This window comes from Anolis sagrei, chromosome 3, assembly GCF_037176765.1.
Source record: "Anolis sagrei isolate rAnoSag1 chromosome 3, rAnoSag1.mat, whole genome shotgun sequence".
Taxonomy (NCBI): Eukaryota; Metazoa; Chordata; class Lepidosauria; order Squamata; family Dactyloidae; genus Anolis; species Anolis sagrei.
In genome coordinates, this window is record NC_090023.1 from 29,679,141 (window position 1) to 29,693,607 (window position 14,467).

Sequence of the window (14,467 nt, forward strand, 5' to 3'; positions counted from 1 at the left end):
TCTGACTTCACAAGGTACGGGCGCAACTGGCGCACAAATTTTGACTGTATGGAAGCTTCCCTGGCCACTGCTGAAAACAGACTCAGCAATGAATCCAGGATCACTCCCAAGCTGCAGAGGGAGTGTAACCCCATCCAGCACAGGCTGTAACCCTATACCCTGTTTGGCCTTTCGACTGACTAGGAGTACCTCTGTCTTGTCCATACTGAAATAGCTAACAAATCTCCTTATCCTGTGCCAAAAATTTGGAACCACCTTTGCAGGACAATTATATGTATGGTTTCTTTTTGTTTGCAGAATTCCTTGCTGTATTTATTTATTTATTTACTGCATTTCTATCCCATCTTCCTCTACCCCGGAGGGGACTCAATCTTTATGTCTGGTGAAATAATATTTTCTGCTGACAAATTTGACAACATCAATCATATTTGAAGGGGGAGAGAGGTAGAGAACAGGGACTGCACACAGAATTATCAAAGCCAAATCCACTGATCATCAAATGTGTTCTTGATGATGCAATCTGATCTGTATACCAGATCCAGCAAACATTCCCTGAATGCATGGTGGAGGATGCAGTTTTTGCATAAAATGCTTTGATCATCCCGGCTGGATCTGTTGCCCCTTATTGGAAGGCAATCCTTTGATCATATGAACTTTCTGAGCGAATTTATAAACAGGAAGTAAATCCCCCCTTAGCAACCATAGAAGCTGGGAAGAGAGACAGCCTAAAGAAAACAAAAGGACAGAAAGCAATCCCATTCACAGCTTTTAATCTCCTATAACCCATCCTGAGAGCCAGCTTGGCATAGTGGATTGAGCACTGATTTGGCTACAACTCTGGAGACCAGGTTTGCATCTATGCTTGGCCATGGAAACCCACTGGATAACCATGGGCAAATCACACTCTCACGGCCCCAGGTGGAGGCAAAAGCAAACCTGTTCTGAACAGTTCTTGCCAAGAAGACCCTCTTGGGGTTGCAATAAGTGAGAAACAACTTACCTCGCAACCTCGCAACCTCTGAGGATGCTTGCCACAGATGCAGGCGAAACACCAGGAGAGAATGCTTCTAGAACATGGCCATACAGCCCAAAAAGCCTACAACTCAACTTAAAAATACTGGATTGCTTTGAGGTTTTTTAGGCTATATGGCCATGTTCCAGTAGCATTCTCTCCTGACGTTTCATCCACACCTATATGTGGTAATGTGGTACAGTGTAGTAATGTACAATACTGGTGTTGTGCTGTGCTGGTAATGTAGTATAGTGTATATCTATATAAATAAAAATGTAATGTTTGTTTGTGGGATTAACAGAACTCAAAAACCACTTGACGAATTGACACCAAATTTGGACACAAGACACCTAAAAACCCAATGTATGTCCTTCATTTAAAAAAATTGATTTTGTCATTTGACAGTTGTAGTTGCTGGGATTTATAGTTCACCTACAACCACAGAGCATTCTGAACCCCACCAACGATAGAATTGGGCCAAACCTCCCACACAGAACCTCCATGTGGGCCACAGCAACGCGTGGCAGGGGACGGCTAGTACATATAATATTGATGGTGATGTTGTGGTGTAATAGAATACAGTACTAATAGTAGTGCAATATAATCTATAATAATAATATTGTGGTGAGGTAGTGGCTAATGTATTTATTGTAATGAATGCATTAGCAGTACCTGATAATATCTAATAATATCTAATGATATACTGCTTTATTAGTGTATATTTAGGAGGACACTTGTGGGGTCTGTTGGAAACTAGGCAAGTGGAGTTTCTATATCTGTGGAATGCCCACAGATATATAAATGTGGCTACCAGTATTAAAAAAGACTCTAAAATCAGGACAGTAAATAAAGAGCAATATTCAGAAAACTGGGGAATTCCAGAAAGGAAACAATTAGGGCCAGCTAACACTTCCTAACAGAGGATACCGCCAGGCAGGATGCAGCAAGGCTTTGAAGCTGCAAGGCTATTCAATGCTAATCTATCTGGCCAATTGTAACATTCACACTTGCCTCAAGCAGATATGAGTTCTTTCTCCCACCTGGACATTCCACAAATATATAAATTGCAACATTCACCCATGCCTAGTTTCCATTGAATCTCACATCTCTGAGGATACCTGCCATAGATGTGGGCAAAACATCAGGAGAGAATGCTTCTGAAACATGGCCATACAGCCCAGAAAACACACAGCAACCCAGTGATTACGGCCATGAAAGTTTTCGACAACACAACTTAAAGACACACAACAATAACCAACGATAACCAGAAGCACTTTGCTAAACTTGGGGAGTATAAAGTCTTAAAATCATAAAATAATTACTACATTTAGCTAACAGATTCAGCACATGGGAGGACTCTTCTCAAAGGGGGTTTTATTGTTTTCAAGTGAAGTCTGCCTTGCAGAGGGTTTGCAACACCCCCTTGTAAATGCATCTCCCCTACGACCTTGTTTCAATGACCACAGTTAAAACCACAACATAATCAAACAGAGGCAATAATTCAGTTGATACCAAAGCATGGGCTTAGATTTAAAACATTCACACAGAGCTCCTTGAAATGAGTCTGGAATAGTACCTCAGGTAACATCCAGTAGCTTTAGATCAGGCACGGGCAAACTTGGGCTCTTCAGGTGTTTTGGAATTCAACTCCCTCAGTTCCTAACAACCTCAGGTCCTTTCCTTTTCTCTTTCAGGCGGTAAACCAATACACTACATTACCAGCACAATACAGCAGAACACTAGTACTATACGTTACTACACTATACCACAACACCACACTGCAATATCACCAGCAGTATCACATGCAATATATAATATACAACCACTATAAGGTATTCATTTTTATATTATACTGTATTACATTATAATATTATGACCAATATATGTACATGCAATATATTATATTATTAGCATAGCACAATATTAGTATTACTATATTGTACTATATCACTATACTGCAATATTATTAGTAATATTACATGTAATATCTATATAAATAAAAATGTAATGTTCGTTTGTGGGATTAACAGAACTCGAAAACAACTGGACGAATTGACACCAAATTTGGACACAATGCACCTAACAACCCAATGTATGTCCTTCACTCAAAATTGATTTTGTCATTTGGGAGTTGTAGTTGCTGGGATTTATAGTACACCCACAATCAAAGAACATTCTGAACTCCACCAATGATGGAACTGAACCAATCTTGGGACACAGAACTCCCATGATCAACAGAAAACACTAGAAGAGTTTGGTGGGCATTGACATTGAGTTTGGAAGCTGTAGTTCACCTACACCCAGAGATCACTGTGGACTCAAACAATGATGGATCTGGACCAAACTCTACAAGAATATTCAATATGCCCAAATGTGAATACTGGTGGAGTTTGGGGAAAATAGAATTTTGACATTTGGGAGTTGTAGTTGCTGGGATTAATAGTTCCCCTACAATCACAGAGCATTCTGAACCCCACCAACAATCGAATTGTGCCAAACCTCCTACACAAAACCCCCATGTGGGTCACAGCAACTCGTGTAATATAAAATTTTATATTTAGTATAATATAAAATTATTGTATTATTGTATTGTATTATTAGTATTATACTGTATTACATTATAATATTATGATCAATATTATATCTATATATTATATTATTAGCAAAGGTAAAGTTTTCCCCTGACATTAACTCTAGTTGTGTCCAGTTCTGGGAGGTGGTGCTCACCTCCATTTCTAAGCCAAAAAGCCAACATTGTCCATAGACACCTCCAAGGTCATGTGGCCAGCATGACTGCATGAAGCGCTGTTACCTTCCCGCAGAAACGGTACCTATTGATCTAATCACATTTGCATATTTCCGAACTGCTAGGTTGGCAGAAGCGGGGCCTAACAGCGGGAGCTCACCCCGCTCCTCAGATTTGAACCGCCAACCGTTCGGTCAGCAAGTTCAGCAGCTCTGTGGTTTAGCCCGCTGCAACACCATGGCATAGCATAATATTAAAACAGTTTAAAAGCATTTTACAAACAATACATTAGAAATAATATATAATAAATTATTATTATTATATTATATTATCAGTGGTATTATATTGTTTTACATTATAATATTATGATCAATATTATATGTATATACAATATATTATATTGTATAGCTAATAATTATAATATATATATATATATAAATATATATATAATAATCATATAATATTGATCAAAATATTAGTATTATATTGTACTATACCACTATACTGCAACATTATTAGCAATATATAATATACAATTATATATTATTGTATTATTATTATATTGTATTATATTATATCAGAAATCCAAAATACTCCCAAATTCAAAACTGATGGCTGAAACGGTGGCATCTTTGTTTCGCAATCACTCAGTGTACATAAAACTTTGTTTCATGCACAAAATGATTTAAAACAAGGTGCAAGTGAAACATAAATGAATTCAGGCTGAGTATAAAGCGTATTATGAAGCATAAATGAATTTCATGTCCACTTCCAAGATTTGTCGTTATGAATATACAAGCAAATACAGATATTTCAAAATTAGTGGGGGAAACCTGATGTCCAAAACATTTTTGGCCCCAAGCATTTCAGATAAGGGAATACTCAACCTGCCTGGAAAAAGGTGAGTGGACAAAACAAGGGTCCTTCCACACAGCCATATAACTTCAAGAAACTGGAATATATGGCAGTGTGGACTCAGATAACTCAGTTCAAAGCAGATATTGTGGGATTTTCTGCCTTGATATTCTGGGTTATAGGACTGTGTGGCACAACAGGCACAAAAGTCTTGTATTGTTAAAGGCTTCCATGGCTGGAATCACTGGGTTGTTGTGTGTTTCCTGGGCTGTATGGCCATGTTCCGGAAGCATTCTCTCCTGACCTTTCACCTGCATCTATGGCAGGCATCCTCAGAGGTTGTGAGGTCTGTTAGAAACTAGGAAAATGGAGTTTTGAGGACAGAATATCTATGGAACATGGCCATACAGCCGAGAAAACACACAACAACCCAACTTAAAGATACTGGATTGCTGTGAGTTTTTCGGGCTGTGTGGCCATGTTCCATAAATAGCATTCTCTCCTGACGTTTCACCCACATCTATGGCAGGTATACTCAAAAGTAGTGGTATATTATTATTAAATAATAATAATAAATATTATTCAATAGTAATATACATTATTATTAAATAATAATATACATAATAAATAAATATTATTTAATAATAATAATATACAACACAAAAGTCTTGCTTTGTGTTGCATATTATTATTAAATAATAATAATAAATTATGTTTATTATTATTAAATAATAATAAATATTATTGAATAATAATATACATTATTATTAAATAATAATATACATAATAAATAAATATTATTTAATAATAATAATAATAATAATAATAATAATAATAATAATATACAACAACACAAAAGTCTTGCTTTGAATGAAATACTTTGAGTGAACTCTTTTCTCATTGGCTGGGAAAGGATGACGTATTCCTCCTCCTCCTCTCTTCCCTTCAACTTTTCAAACTTTCCCAGTTTGCTTTGAGTTTCTACAATGACTCTTTGTGACAAAGGCACCTGCTGCTAGGAAAATGCACCTACACAGTTCAATCAAAGCAGATTGGCAACTGCCGTGGCTCAGTGCGATATAGTTCTAGGGATTGTAGTTTTGCAAGCTCTTGAGCTTTCTTTGCTCAAGAGACTGGAGCTTGGCCAAAAAGCTACTCCCACATGAGTCAGTGGAAAGGAAAGAAAGCCATGCGCTTCCTAGGAAAGCAAGGGGAAAACTCTACTCTGTCCCCTCCAATCCTGAGATACAAAAGTTTCCTGGAGAGAGAGAGAGAGAGAGATGCTCTTGGGAAGGTCTCCACTCACCAAGCAGCAGATCCCAATCGGAAGCGCCAAGTCCACCCAAACTCCCCACCGGTGGATGCAGCGAGGAAGAAGAGAAGCCCTGGAAACTCACCCAGGACCAGCAGCCCTTTGCTTTGGCTTCGGGAGTCGCTCCTGCTGCTGCTCTTGCTTTGGCCAAGCGGTGCCTCTCCCTCTCTCTCTCTCTTCCCCTCCCCTCCTTTCTCTCTCTCTCCCTCCCTTACCATTCACTGGAACTTGGGAGGCTAATCCGCTTCCACGCATCACTATGGCAGCAGCCGGGACCCAAGGGAGGGGAAACCCTGGAGGCGTAGCATGGGAGAGGAGGAGGAGGAGGAAGAAGAGGGGGAGGAGGAGGAGAGGACGAAGACTGGAACGAGGTAGGGAAGAAGAGGAAAAGGAAGGGGAGGAAGACTATAGGATGAAGTAGAAGAGGAGGAAGTAGTAGAGGGAGAGGAAAAAATAGAGGAAGGGAAGCAAGGGGAAGAAGAGGAAAGGGAGGAGGAAGAAGAAGACGGGAAGAAGTAGAGGAGAGAGGGAAGAGGGAAAGAAGAGGAGGAAGAAGTAGAGGGAGAGGAGGAAAAGAAGCAAGTGGAAGGAGTAAAGGAAGAAGAGGGAAAGAAGAAAAGAGGAGGAAGAAGTAGAGGGAGAGGGGGAAGAGAAGCAAGGGGAGGAGGAGGAAGAGGAGGGAAGACTAGGATGAAGTAGAAGCAGAAGAAGTAGAAGAAGATGAAGAGAAGCAAGGGGAAGAAGAGGAAGAAAAAGAGGAGGAAGAAGAAAAGGAGGGGAGGAAAACTAGGATGAGGTAGAAGAGGAGGAAGTAAAGGGAGAGGAAAAAGAGGAAGAGAAGCAAGGCCAATAAGAAAAAAGGAAGGAGGAGGAAAAGGAAAAGGAGGGGGAAGAAGACTAGGATGAGGTAGAAGAGGAGGAAGAAGTAGAGGGAGAGGAATAAGAAGAGAAAGAGAAGCAAGGAGGAGATGAGGAAAGGAAAGGGGAGAAGGAGGAAGAAGAAGAAAAAGGGGAAGAGGTAGAGGGGAGGAAGTAGAGGAGTAAGGGGAAGAGGAGGAAGGGAACCAGGAAGAAGAAAAAGAGAAGGAGTGGGAAGAAAGGTAGGAACAAGAGGAAGAGAAAGAAGAGATGAAGAAGAAGATAAAAAGGAGGGGGGAAGATGAAGACTAGGTAGAAGAGGAGGAAGTAGAGGGAGAGGAAGAAGATGAGGAAGAGGAGGAAAGGACCCAGGAGGAGGAGGAGGAGGGGAAAGAAAAGGAGGGGAGGAAAAGAACAGGGAAGAAGAAAAAGAGGAGGAAGAGGAGTAGAAAGAAGAAAGTGAATAGTATGATGAAGAGAAGTAGGAGATGAAGAAGAAGAGAAGGGGGAAAATAAGATGGTGTGAAGGAGGGTTTCCAAAATGGGATGGTCAAGTTCAAAGGTGGCCTCTGAGAGGAAAGCAGATCTCCCCCTCAGCCCTAGTGGGTGTATCTACTAAACTGCAGAACTAATGCAGTTTAACACCACTTTGTCAGTGCTATTCAATCCTGGGAGTTTTAGTTTGGCCTCGGACTCGTCTAAGTAAGTTTGTTGAGGAACCAGCATCTTGTGATGCTACAACTTCCATGGCTCCACAGCACAGAGCCATGGCTGTTCAAGTGGAGTGACACTCCATTAATTCTACAACATAGATGTACCTCTGGAAGAGCAAAACAGCCCCTTCCCAAGCTGCAGTGAGGAGAGGGGCACTGCAAATAAAACATTGGGCACTGTGGGGTGGCCTATTATCAATCTTTAACAGCATTTTTAAATCTAGTAATAGAGAAGTGGCCTGGAATCCCAAGAGATAACTTCTCTGAGAGATTGCCAACTGTGTGCTTTCACAATGCAAGGAGTATATGACTGCAGCAGGGCAATGTGAACACTTTACTTCGAACTATGATTTCAGATGGACTTTGTAACTCTGATCAGGCCATTATTATAACATTGCCTCTTCAATATCAATGAATTTATTTAGCCTTGAAATAATCACCCTGGCTATGACGAGGCGCTTTTAATGGCCCCTCCCCTCCTCTCTTCTCCTTGTGAGAGAAATCCTCCTTGTTCTCTCAAAGGAACAGGGGGAGTATCACACAATGGATGCCCCCAGTGTGGCCTCTTCGCCCTAGAGAGCCAACCCTTGTCTCCCTTTATCTGGAGAAACACAATTAATGTTGACCCAGGACATTGAGGGTGGATGAGATGGGGACCATCTAAATAAATAAAATAAAATAAAATAAACACAGATGCCTGCAATGGAGAACACTTTTTGTAATATTGTAGCTGTTCTTGATGTAGTTTTGTGTGCTGTGCTTGAAAAGGACAATAAAAAACATACCGCACAAGCAGTTTTTTCATAAATTCAGTATCTGTGTCAGTTCAGTAGTTATTGACTCCAGTGCAATTTCTGTAGTGCTTTGGAACAGATTTTTTGGAGTGTTTTATGTAAGCCATTCAATGTTTGTCAGACTGCTTTAACCCCTTTCAGAGGTTGCCTCTATACTGTTAAATGACTGCACTTCGACACTATTTTACCTGCCATTGCTCAACAACAGGGAATCCTGGGAGTTGTAGTTTGACAAGATCTTCTGCCTGCTCTGCCAAAGAAGGCTGGTGCCTCACCAAACTAAGAATCCCAGGATTCCATAGCATTGAGCCATGGCAGTTAAAGTGGTGTCAATCTGCATTCATTCGACAGTCTACATCAGTGGTTCCCAACCTGTAGTCCATGGACCACCAGTGGTCCACAAGAATGAAAATATGGTCTGCAGCCTCACCATTACTACAACGTTGCCTTGAAACCACAAGGCAATGAGAGCAATTGGTCTCGCGAAACCCTCATATAGTGCCAAGGAAACAGGGGGAAAGGGAGGAGGAAGAAGAGGGAAAGAAGAAGAGGTAGAAGAAGTAGAGGGAGACGGGGAAGAGTAGCAAGGGGAAGAAGAGGAGGAAGAAGAGGAAAAGGAGGGAAGACTATAGAATGAAGTAGAAGAGGAAAAAATAGTGGAAGAGAAGAAGGGGAAAGAAGAGGAAATGAAAGGAGGAAGAAGAAGAGGAGGAGGAGGAAGAAGAAGAAAAGGAGGGGAGGAAAACTAGGATGAGGTAGAGGAGGAGGAGGAGGCGAGAGGCTGGCTACACACAAAAGATTACTACCACATCAGCTCTAGATTATTAAATATGATTTTCTGTGGATGGCATATGTTCCATATCAGAAACTAGAGCTGATGTGGTCTCTCCAATGCAATTTTCTGAATCAGTACCCAAATAACCAAACTCAATCTAAAGTTGACTAAAAACTGATTCATAACCCTTTTGGTACTAATGTCGAAGAGTGGTCCCTGATCACAGTAGTCCCAGATCAAAAAAAAAAGTTGGGAACCCTTGGTCTAGATTACTCCCTATAAAACATCAAACACTGTAGAATAAATGCCGTTGGGTACCACATTACTGGCCATGACTCAATACTATGGAAACTTGTAGTTTTACAAGGTCTTTACCCTTTTCTGCCAAACTACATATCCCAGGCTTTCGTAGTCGTGAGCCATTGCAGTTAAGTGGTATCAAAACTGGATTAATTCTAGTGTAGATCAGGCATCCTCATTCTGTGGCCCTCCAGCTGTTTGGGCCTCCAGAAGCCCTTGTCAACTTGTTCAATGGTCAGGAATTCTTTGTGATGGAGGCAGAAACAGCCGGAAGGCTGTCGTTTGAGGGTTCCTGGTGTAGATGCACCCTATAGAACCCCCCAGTGGTGTAGTGGGTTAAACTGCTGAGCTGCTGAACTTGCCAACCAAAAGGTCACAAGTTCGAATCCACGAGATCCTGCTCTTAGCCCCAGCTTCTGTCAAGCTAGCATGCAACTGTGAATAGATCAATAGGTAGCACTCTAGCAGAAAGGTAACAGTGCTCCATGCAGTCATGCTGGCCACATGACCTTGGAGGTGTCTACAGACAACGCTGGCTCTTTGGCTTAGAAATGGAGATGAGCACCAACCCACAGAGTCGGACGCAACTGGACTTAATGTCAGGGGACAACCTTTACCTTTACCTAGATGCACCCTCAGTTGCATATTGCAAAATAAAGAGTTGCAGCAAGTTGTGTGTGGGGAGGGGGTGGTGGTTAGGGTTAGATATACGATGGAACAAAACTTTGGTCATTTTTAGATATAGTATTCATATAACGCAATTATATACTTTTAAAAGTTTTTTAAATGGCCCTTGATTTTGTAGCCCTGCCTTTAATCTTCCCTGAACAGAAATGATTTACACTTGGGCAAACAGTTGGTAAAGTATTGATTCCTCTTTCTCTCTTTCCAGTTTTTCCCACCTTCCTTTGACATCATCAGAAACAACGGGAGGCTGTTGGGGGACTTCAGATTTCATTATCATTTGACCAAGTGATCACAAGGGCAGAAAAAACAGCCAGCAGACCAAATGAACTGGGCAGCTGCTTTTGTCTGCTGCGGCTGGTGAATGTACTTTTTTTAAAAGAAACACTTTCCCCTACACATTCATGAGATTAGAGCCAAAACAATATGAGATCGTTAATTTAAAATAAATGGCAATACTCAATTATATGAAGTATACTTTTCTCTCCCTTAATTCCATATTATCACACCCCTTCCAACAAAATGGTTGGAGCTAAAAAGCTGAGCTTGCAATCCCATGCTGAGTGAGGGTGCATCATTTACACAATGCATTTCATGTAGGTTGACCCCACTTTAGCTGCCACGGCTCAAAGCTATGGAATCCTGGGATTTGTAGTTTGGTGAGGTACCAGCACTCTAGGAAGAAAAAAGTAAGAAAGATGTACAATTATTTCTAGGATTACATCACACTGAGCCATGGCAGATAAAGTGGCGTCAATCTGAATTAAGTTGACAGTGTAGATTAGTGGTTTCCAACCTGTGGGCCATGTGGACCATCAGTGGTCCCCAAGAGCGAAAATATGGACTCTCAGTTACTACACCATTGCAACGGGAGTGACTGATCTTGCGAAGCCCTCTTATAGTGCTGAGGCTTATTAAATATGGCTTTCTGCAAATGCCAACTACTGGATGGCATATGTGCTGTATCAGAAACTTGAGCTGATGTGGTCAATTCAACGCAATTTTCTGAATCGGCACCCCAAATAACCAAACCAAATCTAAATTTGAACAAAAACTGATTCATAACCCTTTGGGTACTAATGTCGGAGAGTGTTCCTTGGTCAAATTGGTTCCTGGTCAAAAAAAGGTTGGGAACTACTGGTGTAGATACACCCATTTCCAACCCTAGTCAACACGTTAAGTTCATTCCAGTTTTTGATTCCCTAAGGAGAAAAAATGCTGCATGCCCCAGGAAAGACTTTCAGACATTACACACAGATCAAATTCTAAATTTGAGTACCACCATCCCATGCTTCCACATAGCTAAACAACGCCCCCTCCCCCTCTTTGATATTCTGACCCATTGCTTGATGTTAAACAATGACCTTGCTTTCAGAACTGGAGGAAGTGTGATTGTTTACTTTCTAGAATGGGAGCTGAAAACTGGCATTGCACAATATTTAGCATAATTTTCACTAGCTTTTCAGAATACACCTGAACTTCCTTTTTTGAAGGGAGGTTTCAATGAGAATGGCAACCATTTAGCTAGAAACGGGTAGAACAGGCAACAGAAGGGAACTATGACATCTAAGGGTACAATCCAAGGCCAATCCAAGGTCAATCTTTGTGTCCTGATTTTTGCCTGTTCCAGGGATTTATTTGGGGTGCTGATTTAGAAAATTGCATTGGATAGACTAAATCAGCTCTAGTTCCTTAGACATGGTTATCGTGATTTAGAATCATAGAGTTGGAATACACCTTGTGGGCCATCCAGTCCAACCCCCTGCCAAGAAGCAGGAAAATTGCATTAAAAGCACCCCTGACAGATGGCCATCCAGCCTTTGTTTAAAAGCCTCCAAACAAGGAGCTTCCACTACACTCCGGGGTAGAGAGTTCCACTGATGAACAGCTCTCACAGTCAGGAAGTTCTTTCTCATGTTCAGGTGGAATCTCCTTTCCTGTAGTATGAAGCCATTGTTCCGCATCCTAGTCTCCAGGGCAGCATACATGGTCATCCTGTGTTCTCTAGCCTTATCTTCTTTGGGCTAAACATGCCCAGCTCTTTAAGCCCTTCCTCATAGGGCTTGTTCTCCACACCCTTGATCATTTTAGTCACCCCCCTCTATGAATGAGCAGATAACAGTTGGTAGATGGCATAGATTCTGTATCTCAAGAACTAGAGCTGATGGGGGAAATTGGTGCCATTTTTAGAATCAGCAGATCAAATACACCCAGAAACAGGGCTAACATTTGAAGCACCAAAATACGTGTTGGCCAAGGTTATGTATCTAGCCTAGCAGGAACCCATAAAGTGAGTCACCCAATTTGATTTCAAGTTAAAATCAACTGAAATGGTCTAAAGATGGTGTAACCGTACCTAGGACCACAATGGAAATGTGGTCTTTGTAAATGCTGACTCTGTCTAACCTTCTTTCATTCGAACTCTTTTGCTTTGGCCATATAGGTCCTTTTATTAGCATTTCCTTTAAACTAAATTTATTTTGTATTTCGGAAAGTGCCCTTCTTAATGGAATGGGGAAAGGCATAAAACAAAAACTATAATTACACAGCGGCTAAAGCTGTAAGAATAGGCAAAACAAAAGGTCAGCAGGAATTTAATAGCATACGTAACTAACTGTACAAAGCTGACCAAACTAAGCTGTTCCTAGTTGAATGTTTAGAGAAACAAACTCACTGTAAAGAACAAAAATGTTGCTATTTCCACATATAGAGTGCCAATATGGCTCAGAGTGCCAGTATGGCTTAATAGCTGAAAATGCAGGAGCTAGGTAAAGTAAAGGTTTCCCCTTGACATTAAGTCTAGTCGTGTCCAACTCGGGGAGGGGGGGGGGGGATCATCTCAATTTCTAAGCCAAAGAGCCAGCGGTGTCCATAGATACTTAGATAGCTCCTAGGGCATGTGGCCAGCATGACTGCATGGAGTGCAGTTACCTTCCCGCAGAAGCAGTAACTATAGGTTGCTCACCTGTAACCATGGTTTCCTGAGTAGTCACCTGTGAATTCGCACATATGATATCTCTGCGCTTGCGCAATAGCTTTCGGAACCTTCTAGAAATAAGAAAAAACACTTGACTCCCGGTTGGCCCCACCCACCTCGCCCCGAGTATAAGTAGCCCGTGGGAGGGGCCAGCCGTCAGTTCTTTTCCGCCCCAAAGCAGTCAGAACGCGGGCATGACACTCGAGGGGAGGACGGGTGGGGATGTGCGAATTCACAGGTGACTACTCAGGAAACCATGGTTACAGGTGAGCAACCTATAGTTTCCTGTCGTAGTCCCTGTGAATCGCACATATGATAGATTAGCGAGCTCTTCACCTTGGATGGTGGGCGTCATGCCACCGCGGAGAATAAGACAGCTCTGCCGAACTGTGCGTCCCTTCTGGATACAACGTCCATCTTGTAGTGGGTAACGAAGGAGAGGGGGGACGACCATAAGGCCGCCCGGCAGACTACATCCAGCGGGACGCCCCTCCAGTGAGCCGTTGATGTCGAGACAGACCTCGTCGAGTGGCCTCTCACCGGAAGAGGCAGATGTGTGCGCGATATGCGGTAGGCCAGTTGGATCGTGGAAACGATCCATGAAGACAGTCGTTGAGAAGAAACCGGGTCTCCCAGAACATCAGGGCGATATTTAATGAAAAGTCTAGGAGTCTTCCTGATATGGGCGGTCCTATCTACATAGAAGGCCAAAGCCCTGCGGACATCCAAAAGATGTAGATTCTGTTCCAGGGAGGAAGTAGGGTTCTGAAAGAAGGAGGGTAAAATCAAGTCCTGTGACAGATGAAAGGACGTAGAAACTTTAGGAAGAAAGGCTATATCAGTCCTCAGAACAACCTTGTCAGAATGGAATTTCAGATAAGGTGGGTCTGCTCTGAGGGCACAGAGCTCGCTAGCCCGGCGAGCCGATGTGACCGCTACTAAAAATGCAGTCTTCCACGAAAGATAAGACAAATTGACGGTCGCCATCGGTTCAAACGGAGGTCTCATCAGTACCTTAAGCACTAGGTCCAGGCTCCACGAGGGAACTACGGGGGTGATGGGGGGTCTGATGTTCAAAATCCCTCTCAGGAACGTCTTTACTAACGGATCTGCAAAGCAGGAAGGCATACCTGATTTCCTACGGAACCAGGAAATGGCGGCTAGATAACATTTAATAGAGGGATGTGAGAGGCCTGCGTCCATAAGGGAAGCCAAGAAGTCAAGTATAACAGAGACCGGTGCTGAGCTAGGGTTCAAGCCGCGAGACCTAGAAAAGGATGTAAACCTGGACCATTTGTACAGATAGGAACGTTTAGTAGAGGGCCTATGGGCCGCCTCAATACTTCTAAGCACTGTGTCGGGGAGGTCGGAGAAAGTACTTATGTGATGGGAAGGATCCGCCATGCCGTGAGTTTCAGTTTGTGTACCTCTGGGTACAGTA

The 14,467-nt window shown here is 42.2% G+C and overlaps 1 protein-coding gene across 7 annotated transcripts in view; it reads right to left on the minus strand.

Annotated features, from left to right (window-relative positions):
* Positions 1-14,467, minus strand: part of SPATA13 (spermatogenesis associated 13) — a 237,369-nt gene that overhangs the window by 60,172 nt on the left and 162,730 nt on the right. Inside the window, exon 1 of one of the 7 annotated variants that reach the window (XM_060770921.2) lies at positions 6,141-6,377. The exons of 4 other annotated variants lie outside the window; for them this stretch is intronic. In XM_060770921.2, coding sequence (XP_060626904.2) covers positions 6,141-6,143 — 3 coding nt within the window. In that variant the 5' untranslated portion in view covers positions 6,144-6,377. 2 more of the 7 variants (XM_060770926.2, XM_060770925.2) reach the window with 2 other exon arrangements.